The sequence below is a fragment of the Nicotiana sylvestris genome, chromosome 9 (genome assembly GCF_000393655.2).
Source record: "Nicotiana sylvestris chromosome 9, ASM39365v2, whole genome shotgun sequence".
Classification (NCBI taxonomy): domain Eukaryota; kingdom Viridiplantae; phylum Streptophyta; class Magnoliopsida; order Solanales; family Solanaceae; genus Nicotiana; species Nicotiana sylvestris.
The window spans coordinates 66,931,365-66,948,483 of NC_091065.1; the positions used below are offsets into that span (position 1 = coordinate 66,931,365).

Below are 17,119 nucleotides of genomic sequence, written 5' to 3' on the forward strand. Positions count from 1 at the left end.
GAAGAATATAAAAAGGTTTGGGGGAAAAATAGGAAAATAGTTGGAATAAATTATCCCCAAAATAAGAAAATCTTTATTTTGAGAACCAAAAATGAGGTAAAGGTTGAAGAGGCCTAAGGAGAGAACACGCCCTTGACTTGGAGAGTTGCCTTCTGTTAGTATACTAGATGATCTTGCCCATGCTTCGCATGGGGCCAACAATTTGCAGTCTAAAGTTCTCTTCATTTGTAGTAAAGATTATAACCACATGATATTGCTTATTCTCTAACAATTTAAAGTCTAAAGTAATGGTCAATTCACTGCCAAATTTTCTCCTAAGTTGAAACTGCAATCTTGAAGCTTTGAAATAATTGAGGCAAAAATAGCACAAGTGTCTAGCCTTTTATACTGAACCATAAATGTAAACCAATACAACAGCAAATAGAAGATAAAAGAGGATACAACATGATTTGTTTTATTAATTTGATCATGTCTACAAAAATAGGGCTCTAGCTTTTGAATAAGATAAAGCAATCCTATTCTGTTTCCCAAGAATTCAAAATCTATCTCATCTCTCAAAGGCGCTGCATCAACTTCCGAGCACATCTGCACCCAATGCAAATTAAAATCCCCATTACACCCATTTATATGTATTGATATTTTATTTTATGCACAAAGTTTTGTAAGCTTACATAAAATGTTGTCACAACACCAGCAGAATCACAAACTACAACCTATATACCAAGAATGTGAATATTCAAATGTTAAGAAAAGGAAAAGAATGTAAGAAATAAAAACATTTGGGTTTTAATCACCTAATACTTGGTCTAAGGTGAGATAGCAGATATGTCCATGTGAGAAGTCTTGAAACGAGTACCAGTTTTCCTGAAGTTGTTTTCACCTCCCATGAGAGGGCACCAACAGGACAATAGCCAATTCCACACAGAAACTTCAATTGAAGAGCATTATATTCACCCGGTCCCTATCAATAGATGAGCAAAAGCAGAAAAGCATGTGACTTTTAGAAAGAATGGGGATATTAGAGAGTTCAGTCCGATTATATTATAGCACTCTTACTTGCTGATGTCATCAAGGTGGTCATCGAGATCCAAACATACTTCAATTTGTCTGATAAGATGTAATCTAGAAGGGCCATATTTACTAATGGTTATATGGTCGAAACCAAACCTTGTTTTTAACAAAATTATTTGTTCAAGGGAAGAACAGAGAAAAATTCCTCATTTAAACTAATGAAGAAATTATAACCCTCTCAAAAGTTAGAAAGCATGAGTATACAATTCTAACTTCTAACAGGGACACTTACCTTCATGGTTGTGTTGTTGAACTGATGGATATCTCGACTCCAAATGATAATTTATGTTGTGCCATAGATGAAACTGTTTAAGCACCTTTAGATTGGCAAGTTAGCATAATCATCTTGAGCAGCAAATACTGAAAGGAGGGATAAAACATAGGAAAAAAAATCAAAAGTGGTGTGGATGGCACTGGAGCAATATGTCAGAAGAAACATAAATGAGAAAAATCCGCTACCAATAATGTGAGCAACAGAGGATATAATAGTAGGACAGGGCAGAGCTAACTAATAACTCTAGACATCAGAGAAACCATAATTCATTTTTTCACAGGCTTTCTTATTTCACGAAGAACCAAGTAGTTTTCTACGTAGAAAATTATCGAATTGACCAAAATCATCGTTCTTTCAGCTGTTGCCTCTTAGAGTTCTTACTTGAGTACTTTTGCTACAAACATCACAAATTCTCCATCAAATAGTGCACCTAAACCATCAGCAGTAACAATTACTGAAACAGAAAGTGCCAAATAGGTATAAATGACTTTATAATTAGCATGTTAAATTATTTGGTTCAGGGAAAAGATGTATTTTATTAGAGCAGCTGCTGAACTACAGGTAAATTGTCTAAAACATGATGCCGAACCCTTTTTATTCTAAAATTTAATCGGCAAAAGCACAAATCTTTTAAATGGAATTATTATTATGCTATGAGGTTTTAAAGTATAAAACTTCACTATTACATAAATCAAACGCAGCAGAAAACCAAAAGGAAAATATATGGAATCGAATTAGTATGAACTAAACTCACCCCGGAAGCACAATTCATTCTCTCCCAATAAATATGAATGAGCTAATAACCTGAGGACGATTTGAAACAGGGTAAAATAGAGTGAAGAGAGAATCCATAATAACCACAAAAGCAGAGGGATGGCTAAGCATACCTGAGAAAAGGCGGGACACGCGCCGCTGTTTTAAGATACATATTGATGCAGCGTTGTATCCTAATAGTGTGCCCAGCCATAAATTCCACTTAAAATGTTGGTGCTTTCTTAAAAAGAAGCTGGTCACTCTTTTTCAAAAGAATGTCATTCATCTTGTGATACAGCTTCCACAATGCTCTTGGAGAAATCTAACCAATGAAGTTCCTTTTGTAGTCTTAAGAGGAAACAATAACACAGTTGTGCCTATGAATTAGCATCGAGGTTCATAGAAGTATGTATTGTTTCTTTCTTTAAGAAACAAGCGACATATAAAGGAGAAGTGGACCAACAAAGTAAATATGTTAAAGAAAGGAATAGAGCAAAATATCAGAAATAAAGTTCTCCAGAAATAGCCTGCACTACACCACTCCCATCAGGTATAAAGTTTTAAATTTTACAGTTTAATTAACAAACCACAACTAAAAAACTATGAGACAACTAAAAGCTATGTGAAAATTTAAACCGATTAACTCAAGATGACAACAGGTCTATTGTTATATTACTGATTTACTGGTAATAGCCACTCTTCAGTTTACTCATGAATTTTTGTAAAGTAATTCTTCGAGCTTTAATTAATCCACTTTAGATTATTTCCTACTTCTGCCCTTCCTCTCCTTATTGCTTTTACTTTACTGAACGTGATGAATAGGCATTGCTTTATAATTCTCAGTCTTTCTTCAATGTCACTCAAAACAATTTTTAGAGATCAACGTCAAGAGAAATGTTAAGCACAAGAGCATTTTATTCAATTACAAATGATCTAAAAATAGAGCACTTTATTCAATTATATAAGAAGAAGTATCACAGAGTTCAAATGTAGCAACTTATCCAAAGAAAAGAATTATATGTGGAATAACTTACCCATCACTTCTAGTTTCTGAATCTGATATTTTAGTTGGTCAGGATCCTTCTTCAATATACCCACTTCTGTCACTTTCTTCCTCTCTTTCTTGTTCTGGGAAAGAGGTCGTCCTTAGAACCATCCCTCAATTTTCCTTCTGTCTCCAATAGATGTCCCATAAGACTCAAAGCTTGTCTGTGCGTACATAAAAATGTAGAATATGCAAGTAAAAACGATAGGCTTCAAGGTTATGTCCACAAAGCATATAAGCAAAATAATTAATCTGAACCAATCTCTTTTCCTAATTTTCTGTCGTATCACATTATATATGGTATAAACATATAGCCATTGCTAGATAATATATGTTTCCTATAAAAGAGTTAATCTCACAACTTCAGACGAATCCTATAATAAGGATGAAGTATATGTAGCCACTCAACATTTAAGACATTTAGAATGAGGATACATGAGCATATAGCTATAACAGTACAAGTGCAAGAAAAAGGTCAACTAACATAAACTTATAGCTACTTCTATTTCTCAAATTTCTCATCAGTAGTAAAATGTAAGAAAAATCACATGAACTGTTTTTAGAAAAAAAAAACTCAATATTTAAGAAAGGGGGGTTAAAGGCGACATTCAAATCAGGGGCTTCTTCAGGACACAATTAACTAAAGTTCCTTTTCAATTCCTGTTTGATACAATAATGCTTAAAAAGCTTTCACCACTTTTTTATTTTTCATTATTTCTTTCCAAGTAATATAATTCTATACTATTTATATGTGACAACAAAATTACCTAACCTGTTTCACAACAAAGCAATGAGCCCGAGAAACCTGCTTCGTAAAAATACTGCTAGCCCTAGAAGATGATGCATTAGCTGAGTTACGAATAACTAAATTGTCAAGCAAACAATATTTTTTCAATTCAATTTAATTCAGCTCTGTAATTTCGTTTTCATGCAATTCTCTCAACTTTGAATTACTCTTTTCTTTTCCCTTTGTGACATGCAATTTCACAAACACATAACAGGCAAACTGAAAGTGAAGCTGCCAAAGAAAAACAATTAAAACCTAGCAAGCAATTGGTGATTCCTTGGACTTATTTAAACCCAGAAGCAACACAGGAAGAAAGAGAAATAATTACTTCCAAAACGCAGGGATCAAATCTTAAGAAGTAGAGTAAGAAAAAACCAAATAGAGAGACACAAATTGAGAAAGATGGAAATTTTTAAAAAGAAGAAATATGACCATCGGATATAGAAGAGACAAAGTCAAAGGAATCAGTAGAAAAACAGAAGAGAAATGCTTATTTTGTGACAGAATCGTGCACTCTATATGATTTTGTCGAGTGAATAAGCACATGACTTTGTTAAAGCTAATTTCGTGCACTTTAAATGATTTTCGCTCGACAAAATCAAGATTGTAGCTGTCTGAAATCAACCTGTGCTACACATAAGCGAAGTAAAATTAAAAATTCACCTTAATTACTGAAGCCAGTCTATATGAATATCCCACCTACAAGCTACAACTCAATAGAGAAGAATATTACCAAACCATGTAGCATGACCAGACAGTTCAAGAAGAAAGCGAGTAAGTACCATAAAACAAATGATACCTATTTTGTTTTATAAGGTGAAATTTGGAGATGAGTGACTTGTGAAAAATATAGAAATTTTCTCTAGAAAGATGCAGTCATTTGAAGACCAATGAAAGATGGCAAGAAATTCAAAGCTATTTGACTTATGGGGTGCTAATGCAAGAAGTTCATCAGAAAGGCATAGATTATTTGACGGCTGGACAAAATCAGTGTTGTCTATCTTCGTTAGTTAGAGGTGCTTACGGAAAACTGATTTGCGATTCTACTACCATAATATAATCACCCACAAGAGAACATACTTGTTATTATTCACACCAAGGTTGAAGAGGGCTATGATTTCAATTTCTTGAGCAATCAAAATTAGTACAGACGTTTCAGGAGAAAGAGGAAACCTGAGGGTTGTTTAATTCCATAACAGCCCCCTGCAGCAGCTATGTAAATATTTTCAAAAGCTTATCCTTTGCTGCCAGACCAATTCGACAGTTGTGCATTAACTCGTGTATTATGACGCAACAAATAACACTGGGTCATTTAGTTTCTGTGAAATATATATGATGTCAATTATTTGTATGTATTCATAATAGTTGAATGAATATAATAAAGACATTAAAAAAGATTAATTGGATAACTTCCAGTAGTAAAACTAATCACATCATTGAAATATGCAAAGATATCCATATAAAATCAAATAATGAAACAATCTCTAAGGTAGAAAATGAAATTACTATATCAAAATTTGGTTAGTGTGACAGTACCTTTTAGTACCAACTTGTGAAAACATTTTACTTTAGAAGATCTTTTTAAAATACCTACAATACAGATTATACGTGTTAGTAAGCAGTAAAGGAATATAAAGACATCAAAATAGAAGATGAATAAATTTTTAATTTATTTCTCATTTTGTTTCTTAAACGAACAATGGATTTTTTTTCCGCCAACATATTGATAGTGATGTATAAAAATTTATAAGAGGAAATCAGTAAGTACATTCAAATGAAGAAATAAGATACAATTGTTATTACCAATATACAATAGACCGTCCTCCTTTATCCGGGCTTGGGACAGGCTGTGTTACAATATAATTTGAACACAAGCGGAGTTAAAAATATATATATATTTTTTTTGATGTAAATGTCAGTCAGGTAAGCTTCACAGGGTTGGAAAAAAATCACATAAATATGCAAGTTGCTTTTGTATTTATAGATTTGTAAAGATGAGTAAAAGTTTAGGAAGGATTTGTAGATACACAAGCCAACTCTTATTTAGCACATAGTAAATTGCAGAGAAACTATCTCAAGTCTCAAGAAAATTATTGAAATAAAGAATATAAGGTTAAACCAGGAATATAAAGAAGAAAGCTACAGACTTATAGAAGTGCTTTTTGAATGATTTCGTCATACACTATGTTATATGTAGAATGGTCATCATCGTTATCTACGGTTGGTGGTCGGATTAATATTTTAATACAACTTGAACTCTTTGCTCTGGATAAAGCAACATATAGCTGGCCATGAGAAAATACTGGCTCACGCAAATAAATACCAACATAATTTAGTGTTTGCCCTTGCGCTTTATTTATCGTCATTGCAAAACACAAGCGTACTGGAAATTGAGTTCTTTTAAATGGGATTGGTAGCTTCTCATCATCTGAAGATAACAATGATATTCTGGGAATAAATACATGCGTATCTTTAAAATCACCACTCAAAATTTTAGCACTTATAACACGGCTCTTAAAATCACAGCATATCAGTCGTGTACCATTGCATAAACCCTCACAAGGATTTAAATTTCGCAGCAACATAACAGGACAATTTTCCTTCAAGATTAATTTGTAAGGAGGCAAACCAGCAGGGTTCAATGAATGTAAAAAACCCTCAAACTGGCTCTGATCATTTGGTTCAACAGTTTCATCTATTGCAATAAATGTTTTAGCTTCTTTAGGGAATTGAGCTATAAGTCTATCATTTATTTCATCAACAAAGTCATTTTTTGTTATCAAAATAACGCGCGAAGTTAAAAAAGAAGAATTGTGAAGAGACATGTGCAAATTAGGATATATTATGTTGAATAAAAGATCCAAAGATTCTTTTTCAGTAATATAAGGAACAATGAAAGACTTTGAAATTTCTATTTTATTATCCATGTTTGTTTTTTCTTTTCCATTTCCAATTCGCATCAAATATTCACAAAAAGAGGGATCAATTTTGGTACGCATATTCTCTGATAACTGCAATTTTTCAAGTTTGTTCCATATTTCGAAGTTCAATATGCTTTCTCGAATGAAATCTTCCTTTTTTCCACTTCGAACCACAGGAAGAGTTTGTCTAAAATCCCCTCCAAACACAACAACTTTTCCGCTGAAAAGCACATTTGTGTTCATTATATCTTTCAAGAGAGAATCTAAAGCTTCAATCATGTTCTTTTTTGCCATTGATACTTCATCCCACACAATCAATTTTGCATCATGAATCAAAGATGCCAATGAGCTTTTCTTTCTAATATTGCAAGAAAATTTTTCATCGATATTAATCGGAAATTTAAAACGTGAATGAACTGTTCGTCCTCCTGGAAGGATCGAAGCTGCAACTCCAGAAGTTGTTGTTGCTAATGCTACAAATCCTTTAGATCTCACAGTTGCTAATAAGGCACAGTATAAAAACGTCTTACCACTTCCTCCAGGACCATCAATGAAAAATGCTCCTGATTCATTGACAAATACTCTTTGCAAGATTATGTCGTATGCTATTTTCTGTTCTATATTTAATTTTCTATGTAACAACAAATCTTCGTTACCCACAATGATGTTTCTTTCGAAATATGCTTCCTTCGCTTCATTTGCCATTTTCGAAGATGTAATATTTTCTGAAACAAGATTGAATTCATTAATATCACGACCCATAGAATGTAGTATATCATTGATGTGATTCAGAACAGCGAGGTGGATATCTTTTGCTGTTATATTGGCTAGAATTTTAAAATCTTCGGACATTGAATCTTCAAACTGTTCCCGTAGTTCTCCTGGATTGTCAGGGCTACAGTATACTAATATTGTAGCAAATAAACGTATTAAACTATAAGGCATTTGATAACATGCAGCCTCTAACATACATTCAATCAAGCTGTTATCACAATGTAGCAACCCTTTTTTTTTCTGCAGATTCTCTATATGTGTCGCAGCATATTTCATTTACCGTTAGAAGATCTTTGTATGATTTTGGTGCTCTCACATTCATTAGTAATAATCTAAGGTAATATCTTTCTCCCTCTGTTGGATGACATGTTACAACCCGGCCAATAACGTGACCTTGTTGTCGTCGAGTCCACATTTTATAGCTAGATGACCATACGAAGTGTTGTGGAAAATCTTTATACATTAATTTAAGCTCTTTAGCATCTTTATTTGTTTCATTCATCAAAAAGAATTCTGTCAGCATCGTCTTCTTGATCATAGGATTTTTCACGATACTATCTATTGTGTCTTTTTTTAAAAGAGACAAATTGTAGTCCATCAAGATGTAATGGGAGGTGGTAAACACTCGGAGTCATTTCACTAATAGGAAATGCAAATAAGCGCCACATAGCTTCTGGAGGTGACACCCATCTAGCAGATTGATACTCTTTTATCTCATCTATTTGTATATTTGTGTTATCTTCATGTAAGCCAAATGATATCTTATCATGTCCTTTAAAGATATATTTGTATATATATTTCACAACTTTAATATCAGAGCAAACTTCTACATTTATATGGCAATTGTATTTACATAGCAGATAGGGGTTGTAAGGAACAACCCATGAGTTATCAAGAAATTGTTTTCTAACTTTCACAGATTTACCAGTATTTCGTCTTCTATAAATTGGGTATGAGTTCTTTTCTTTCGTCGTCTCATCAACGAAACTCTTGGGGTACTTAAATTTGCACTCATTTATTTTCATACATAAATTTGTGGGATTTAAATGACCACAAGGCCCATGCATCATGTGTTTAACGACAAGCTTATGTAAGTATGAGTATGTATCAGGGTCAGGCAACTTAGCACAAACAAATTTGTCATAAGCCTCGGGCATTAATAATTTGTATTCATCAGTAAGTATAACAAGAAAATGGGCATGTGGAAGACCGGGTTTTTGAAATTCTAAACTGTACATAAAGGCGACAACTTTTCCAAATATGCTTCTTTTTAATATATCTGTTTTCATCTCTTCTACCTTTGCTCTGAATACTCGACTAATTAAATTAGGCCTATTTTGAGTTTCGTCTGTTGGGAGCAAATGTTCCTTTATTTCAAGCCAAGAGGGATTACATGTTATGGTCAGAAATATATCAGGCTTTCCAAAATGCTGTACTAACGCAATAGCATCCATATAACGTTGACGCATATCTCTCGGACCACCCGTAAAACTTGTTGGAAGAAAGTTTTGTTTTCCTATCTTAGAAGCTTCTCTTTCGCCAAGTCTCAAGATATCTAAAAGTCCTTGTAGTACATCAATTCGAAATAAATCTTGGTTAAATGAGGCAAAATCTAATCTTTGACTTTCTACTTTTATGAATTCATCAACTGAATATTGTTGAAATAATCTACCAGAATGTAAAACTCCGTTTTCCTCATTGTCTCTCATCTGGAGTTTGTAATAGTAGTATTCACGACAAGAAACATTATTTCTTTTTTGTTTCCCCTTTTGCAGGACATCCGCTTCCATATCAAGTAGTCCATCAATTGAACACATGTTAGAGACACTCGGAAGCTGCTCAGTCTCATAGTAAGCTCGCTTTCTCAATTTAATTCTAGGTTGTACGATTTTTGGAATACCGCAATGCCAGCCGTTTTGACCATAAGGAAATAAAAGTGGATATTGCAAAGGATCATAGCAACAATAATAGTAATTTACTAATTGGCTTTTGTTACTGTGAGTATAAATTCAAATATGGGGTGTAAAACTATTATTGCTCATTTCTTGTTCTAGCCATAATGCTGCTACTTCTGACACAGTTGGCAGATTATATACTCGTTGATCTAAGCCAGAGCCACATCTCAATGCAATATAAAAGTTTGATAATTCTGGAATATGTATTAGAGATTTCAAGAAGATACAATAAGGATTTATCTTTAGTATGTTCATTAGCTTCTGAACAATTGATTGTCGAAGTATATCCGACGAAGCCATTCGTTTTAATATTTCTGCATTCTCATCGTAAAAATACAACTGTAAATTTCTTGGTCGCCGATTTGTTGGAATTAAATCATTTATAAAGTGATACATTTGACCTTGTACTCTAAATGTATAAATTCCTTGGTTTCTTTTTGCTAGTACTTTGTCATAGTGCACCCCAAGGGAAGTAAATGCAAACATATTGTTGTATAATCTAAGGTAGGTACGGAAGTGTTCAGATTCTTCGGTATTGCCTAAATATAAATTCAAGAGTTCATTAGGCATTTCATGTGACGTCAACTTAATTGAACCATTGCTACAACAAAATGCCGGTAGCTCATATTCAAATCTTTTTGCTCCACAATATTTACAATCTGGTACAGTTTTTAAAATGGTTGCATCAGTGGGTAGTTCTCTAATGTTCCAGTTCCAACTTATTATTTTTGATTTAGAACCTGTGTATATTAGTTGCAACAATATATCCTATTAGTGTTGAGAAGAGAGAGGCAGCAGGTGGTGTTATAAGATTAAATTGAGATAAACCTAAATTAAATTGAGACAAACCTTTGTTTATGACAGTAGATGTCTCTACATGATGTCGGTCACAGGGTGCACCAGAGGTCGAACCTAACATACAAATAATTCTAATTAGTATATTAAAAGGGAGTACAGTCAAGTTACAAAAAACATATTTTCACTCACTTACCATGTTCAAAAATGGAGAAGTGATCAGCAATATTTTTTCCTTTGTGACAATCAACTACTGCCCCCACAGCTGAAGATATACCTGCTAATATGGAAATCTAAATATGTTTAGTAAGAGCAAATTGTATTTAAGTATAATCACGACGAAGAACACATATATACATGCATATATTTCTGTCTACAAATAGTGTATATGTGGATGTGTCTTTTGTTCTAATAAATCTTTTTCGGTTTCTAACCTTTCCCAGCAATGCATGGTGCCTCGACTATTGTCAGAGTTTTTTCTGTATGCAGCTCAAACCCAGCAGCTTGTTTGGTATATTCAAGCAGCGCAGTCGAACCCTTTTTTAATTCAAGTTTTTTTGATCGCCGGCGTGTTAAAAGCAATTCTTTTTTATCAACTGATAACTGCTTGTATAGATCACGTCTCCTATGATTAATTTTAGAGACGATTTCTGTTGAGCACTGTTGCTTCCTTTTCTGCGCACAACAAGCTGACGGTAAATGCTTTTTAACAGTTGACATCTGCAGTTCAAGTAATCTATAAAACTTTAACATCAAATCTGCAGTAACACCGATTTCTATATATGAAATGTTCTACAAACAGATACAGAGAGTTACAGTTCAAAGTGTGTATTTGTTATTCTAGGCAAATAAGATGGTGACCAATACAAAGAATTCAATAGTGGTAACGCTGGAAAGCAAACGAATTAATACTATAATTGTTTCTTATTATAGAATTAGTTTTTGTATATGGCAGAAACTTTGAACATTGACTATGGTTTTAGTGTACAATAGAAAGAAGAGCACAACGATAGACGAAGTTTCTAAATATTTATTGGTAACTTATTAAAAAAATAGTCAAATTACTAAACGTGTTAAAGCTGTTACACCACTGGAAGAAATACAAACTATTGTCAAATTTCAAATAGTTTTAAGTTGATTAGAGGAAATTATTGAAAACATGAAAAAGAATCTCTGCTGTAGCTGCACTATTAGTTGCCTCAAGAGAATGAAAAGAAGAAACTTCATTCTTTCTCATTTTCTTTTGTAGACCTTTCAACTGCTAACTCAGGAATTAACTTTTAACAATTATTTCACTGCCTTGAAAAATTTGGATTCTCAAGATACATATATCTGGGGCTCAGAGCACAGAGCAATGGTAAACTAATATAACCAATATTTTGTCAAATACAGCCTTTGAAAATACAAGTTCCAAAATAGATATAGGTCTATCCCTCCAAATCTTCATTACAAACATACACAAGATCATTAGTTTATCATTCCAAACTAAATCCAAATAAAAAATTAGAAACCACAATCTCGAAAATAAATCATGAATCAACAAAACAACTTTTATCATTAGGGAAAAGTAGATTTTTTTTAACTTAGATTCATTTTTGGACTCGTTGGCAGTAGCTTCAGTATTTCTTGCCATAGGAAAGTTGTACCTTTAGATGTGCAAGAAAAGGGAACACATTAGATAAGCCCAAAAAAAACCTATTTTAAAAAACTTCATTGTTATGCATCACAAGTTTATCAATGGAAATATCTTGTAATAGGGGGAGAGATCAGTACAAATTCAAAGTTAATTAGATCAGCTAGCATTCATGCCAAAAGGAAATAGGGTTTTTTAAGAGAAGTATACGAAAAGTAGTGTGTGTATTATACCAAAAATGCAATATTTTGTATTATGCGATTTCAAAAGCGATCGAAGAAAAATTTAAGCAAAAGAGATGCCATTTAATCTAGATGATGTTATCTTCTTCCCAGATAGTGAGAATTAAGTGCCCCTCTAATAAAACAAAAAACTCTATGGTTTCCCGAAAAAGATTTTAATCTAGTGTGATTTAGTGCCAACAATAAGTAAAATTTGTAGGCAAAAGTGCTTGAACAAATTAAGAGGGACAACAACTTGCACTTGCTCAAGATAAGGCAATATGATGGTTCATAAGAACTTTAAAATCATTTTAAGCAGCTACTGCCAAATGCTGCAAAGAATTACTGTGAACTAATAAATCAAATAAACCAAACAGTGAAACAGAGCTGTTAAAAGGTCAAAATGCAGAAAATACAAACTATTGCATTTTTTTTTAATTTTTTACCAAGAATTGATTGGCCTTAACAAAACTTATTACCAACTGAAAAGAGATACAAAATCTACCACATGAACAACAATAGTTCGTCATAGAGTGTAGTAGATAATGCACTTCAACAACTGCATCAACAAAGTACGCAAATAAATAAATTCTAAATAAAGCTTCATAGATAGATTCGCCGTTTCAGTGATGGCTTGGAAAATCAACAATGAGATGATTAGTTAAACTTGTTTTGCTGAATAACTGTAAAGTATCCTCTTTTCTTCTGACATGTCATATATATAGTGTTATAAGATAAGCTACATGTTGCCCATTCAAATTATGTTTATAATCACTCACCGAGATGCACATGTAGTTATATTTAATTTCACATGAAGATTGAATACTTTGATAACCACTTTCGAGATACCATATTCAAAATATTTTTTGGGTAACCCAAAGTCAAGTTGTTTAAATATATTTATGCTTCCAAGTTCAAATATGCAATAAAAAGGTGACAACAATTCCCGATGTATCCATTGTTCTTATGATGCAAGTGGAATATGAATTTCCAATAAAAAATTTCATGGTAACTGGAATGCAGTTTGTCACTTGAACTATCATGTATGGTTTCTATGAACTGCTTTGGTAATTGCATGGTTTCTATGAACTGCTTTGATAATTACATTCTTTGGTAATGCTCAATCTTGAAGACTATGGGCGACTAAGCTTAGGGCAGATCTTATTTTCAGATAGTTTCATTAGTGCTTTCTACTTTTGTTTCCACCTTTTTAATAACTCTTCAGCCTTTATCTTCCTTTTCTTTAAGGTATGAGAGAAGTGAGAACAGAGATGATGAAGAGGTACATTATTTTTGTATACCCTGTACTTTTGGTTAAAAAAATCATGTAAGTAACTGTAGGACTGATTGAAGTCTATCAATTAGTTCAATATCTGCAATTTATGCAAGAAAATTAGAAGTCAAATGAGATGCATAACAACAAGTTATAGTAGATTTGCTATAGAAGTGTTTATTAGTTATATGCTAATACACTTAGCGTTACAATTTTATAATCAGTTCCACAAATAAGCCATGAACATTCATGTTACCTTCTCAGGAAAAAGAAAAACTATGAAGATTTTCCATGACTTCATGTTTCAAGTTAGTTCTTGTCAAAGTTTATTGAAAGATGGTAACATGTAGCCTTCCAGTTAAATATACGCTAAAATTGTGGGAGTGCCCAAAAGATTAAAGATGACCAAGTCTCTCTCTCTGTATGTGTGTATTTACCTAATTTCTCCATATGAGCTCTTTCCTACATGCTAACAATTAAACATCACAGTTTCTATCGCCGGATAGATTGTCAAATCTAATAGTGAATATAGCTTAGCTCAGAATTCACATTTTTTTAATCAAAAAAGACAATGAGCTCATATTCACATTTCTTGATAACAATAAAAAAATACAATGAGCTCATAATGACCTCCAAATTATTAAAATCTCAGCTTTCTCACTAATCTTTTTATAAACTAAACAAAACTTTGCTTGTTAGAGAAATCTCAGAGGAAGCATATCAATACCCTTTCCTCTTATACATAAGAAAGACTTATTTTTTAGATTATCCATAAAAAAAGTTTACATATTAGTACATAAAAAATATCATTGAACATTGTTGGTTTAAACCCCTATGCGTGGTCCCAAATACCACCAAAATTTCAACTGATATTAAATTTTGAGCCCATAATCTCAACTCAATGGACAACCAATTGTCACCCTCTGTATTTGTTAGTTTTCCTTATTGGAAAAATCCATATTGAATAGGAAGGTGCAGAGAACTTCAATTAATGGATGATCTCCAGAATGGCAGCAAAGTGGCTACCAAAGCAATAAAGAGCCTAAACATTAGATAGTCGAAGGAAATCCCAATTTCTTTTCTAGGTATTTTTGAATTTCACAAAACTAACATAAAATTACAATTTAATTTCGAGCAACAAATCAGCAAGAACCCAAAAATAAAACAATCACAATCACATGTAATGGAAAAAGATAGAACAATAAACTAACCTTTCAGCCATATGATTATGTCAATTGAGCAACTACTGAACTACAAAACCTCAAACAAAACCCTAATTTTCTGTTACAACGAAGAAGCAGAAGCCAAAGGAATTCTGAGCGAAGATCAGCGGTGACTGTGAACCATGTGATTATGTCAATTTAGCAAATAATGAACCACAAAAATCCAAGCCAAACACCAATTCTTTCTTACAGCGAAGAAAAAGGTTCTGGAATTCTCACCGAAGAGAGGAAAAAAGCATAGCAAATGTAATTCTGTACTTTGAAATTAGATACAAATTAGATAGAGAAAAACAAAGAAGATGAACAGATAGAGATAGAGAGTGACTTATCTGTCATACTGAAGTACCGCAGATAAATCAGTACTGCGTCAGCTGTCATATTGATCACACGCGTTAGCTTTCAGTCAAATTTAGGAGCAATATGAAATGACCAGAATACCCTTTAGCAGCAAGCAGACATGACGACCTTCAGCTGCTTCTCTCGCTCTTCTATATATTAGTAATGCAGAATTAAAGTGCGTGTGAATCTGTGCGCTTGTGACACAAACATGCAAAGAGATTTCATCGTCATCTGAATTTTCACATATTTTCCACCTTGATTTAAACGTCATCTCCACCCCTTTTTCTATATGAACCGAACGGATCGACTATCTTATACAATTCAGGGTACCTTGCGCTATAACATTATATATCTATAGCTACAAAATCTTAGTTATGAATTTAATAATTATAGCCAATACCTAATAATAGTCACATAAATTAGAATTTCGTGTCTATTTACAAAATTATAAAAAAAAATTGCCACGAAAATTAAGTTGGTAAAGCTAATTCCTCGTATTAGCTATATTTGCTAACAATCGTGGCAATAGCTACATAAATAGCTATAAATTTATTGTTACAAATTAAATTTTACAGCTAATCATAAGTTTTTACCACGGGTCAATAGTTACTGTAACAAAAGTAACCTTTTTGCTACAATAAATTATTTGAAACAAAATATTATAGCTAAATGAATACTTTTGCTTCAAGTTTTAAAAAGTTGTGGCAGTAGTTAAATGATATAGCCACGAATTTATTGCTATAACTGAATTCTGTAGCTAATCATTAATTTTTTTACCACGAGTTGAAACTTACTATAGCTATAATAACTTTTTAACCACAATAAAATATTTAAAATAAAATATTGTAGCTAAATAAATATTTTTGCTTCAAGTTATAAAAAGTTGTAGCAGTATAGGTTAAATTAGCCACAAATTTCTTGCTATAATAGTAGTTTTTTGCCACGAGTTGAAACTTCATATAGCAATAGTAACCTTTTAGTCACAATAAATTTATTAAATAAAAATGTTACTAAATAAATAATTTTACTTCAAGTTCTAAAAAGTCATGGCAATAGTTGGCGTAATAGCTACAATTATTTGTCACGCTAAAATGATACCACAAAATTGATAAGATAAAATTATAACTCATCATTAGTTTTTTTTCCCACAAGGTAAATCTAGCCACATTAAATATTTGAACAACATTTTGTAGTCAAATAAATATTTATCTTCTAAATAAAAAAAATACTTAGATAAAAGTTAAAACTATTTGTCATTACAAAATTAATAGCCACAAATTTAAAGTGATGATAAATTTACGAGTTAATTATAACTTTGGTTGTATAGTTAGGATTGTCACTGCAATAACAGTATTTTAACCACAATAAGTTATATATACAAAATTTCATAGGTGAACGTTTTTATTTCAATGACAAAAATAAGAATTGCTCAAACACTATCAAGTAATGAAAATTCAATTTTAACTATAAGTGTTAAATTTTCTCAAAATAATTAAAAATATAGTAATTATATATAAATTGAAGTATTAATAAACTTTAAAATAACAAAAAGTAAATTGCAAAATTTAATCTTCAATAATAGATCAGTGGTATGCCTATTTGTAGCCTCAAAACTTATCGATTTACTTTTTATTTATCAAACTCATATTTATTTTATTGCAACATGTTATATTTTGTCACGACCCAAATTTCTTACCGTCGGGACTGTGATGGCGCCTAACATTGTACCCGCTAGGCAAGCCAATGTTCCGGAATATCCTACCTTTTTCCTTTGTCTTTCATATATTTTTGACTTAACAAAATAAACCAGTGAAATTAAATGCGGAAGAAAGCAGTTTAAAAGCTTAACTTTATGCAATAACGAAAATCGAAATAAAATCCACCCAAAACTGGCGTCACAAATCACGAACCATCTAAGATTACTACAAATAAAGGTCTGAACGAAAAGTTTATATCTGTCTTGAAAGTAGATAAAACAGAAAATGAAATGGGATAGAAGGGACGCCAGGGCTTGCGGACGCCCGCAGGACTACCTTGGGTCTCCGGTACGCAGTG

The 17,119-nt window shown here is 32.5% G+C and overlaps 3 protein-coding genes across 3 annotated transcripts; all 3 read right to left on the minus strand.

Annotated features, from left to right (window-relative positions):
- Nucleotides 1-291: 291 nt before the first annotated feature.
- Nucleotides 292-11,077, minus strand: LOC104246027 (uncharacterized). Its single transcript, XM_070157328.1, has 11 exons — nt 10,810-11,077; nt 10,572-10,652; nt 10,430-10,492; nt 5,104-5,249; nt 3,133-3,307; nt 2,233-2,446; nt 2,100-2,149; nt 1,304-1,431; nt 857-961; nt 672-713; nt 292-585 (listed from the first exon to the last, which is right to left on the minus strand). The coding sequence occupies exons 8-11, from the start codon at nt 1,307-1,309 to the stop codon at nt 292-294; spliced, it is 447 nt and encodes a 148-aa protein (XP_070013429.1). The 5' UTR covers nt 1,310-1,431; nt 2,100-2,149; nt 2,233-2,446; nt 3,133-3,307; nt 5,104-5,249; nt 10,430-10,492; nt 10,572-10,652; nt 10,810-11,077.
- Nucleotides 6,078-7,901, minus strand: LOC104246026 (uncharacterized). Its single transcript, XM_070157329.1, has one exon. It carries the CDS (start codon nt 7,899-7,901, stop codon nt 6,078-6,080), a length of 1,824 nt encoding a protein of 607 aa, XP_070013430.1.
- Nucleotides 8,180-9,442, minus strand: LOC138877700 (uncharacterized). Its single transcript, XM_070157330.1, has one exon. It carries the CDS (start codon nt 9,440-9,442, stop codon nt 8,180-8,182), a length of 1,263 nt encoding a protein of 420 aa, XP_070013431.1.
- Nucleotides 11,078-17,119: the final 6,042 nt, after the last annotated feature.

What these genes read in the sequence shown, in the direction of transcription:
- LOC104246026 (XM_070157329.1), bottom strand. Translation starts at nt 7,901, where the DNA reads ATGAAATATGCTGCGACACATATAGAGAATCTGCAGAAAAAAAAAGGG.
- LOC104246027 (XM_070157328.1), bottom strand. An exon ending in AAACAACTTCAGGAAAACTG is followed by an intron (nt 714 to 856) that starts GTACTCGTTTCA and finishes CTTGGTATATAG; the next exon opens with GTTGTAGTTTGTGATTCTGC. An exon ending in GTGTTGTGACAACATTTTAT is followed by an intron (nt 586 to 671) that starts GTAAGCTTACAA and finishes CATTGGGTGCAG; the next exon opens with ATGTGCTCGGAAGTTGATGC.
- LOC138877700 (XM_070157330.1), bottom strand. Translation starts at nt 9,442, where the DNA reads ATGTGTTCAATTGATGGACTACTTGATATGGAAGCGGATGTCCTGCAA.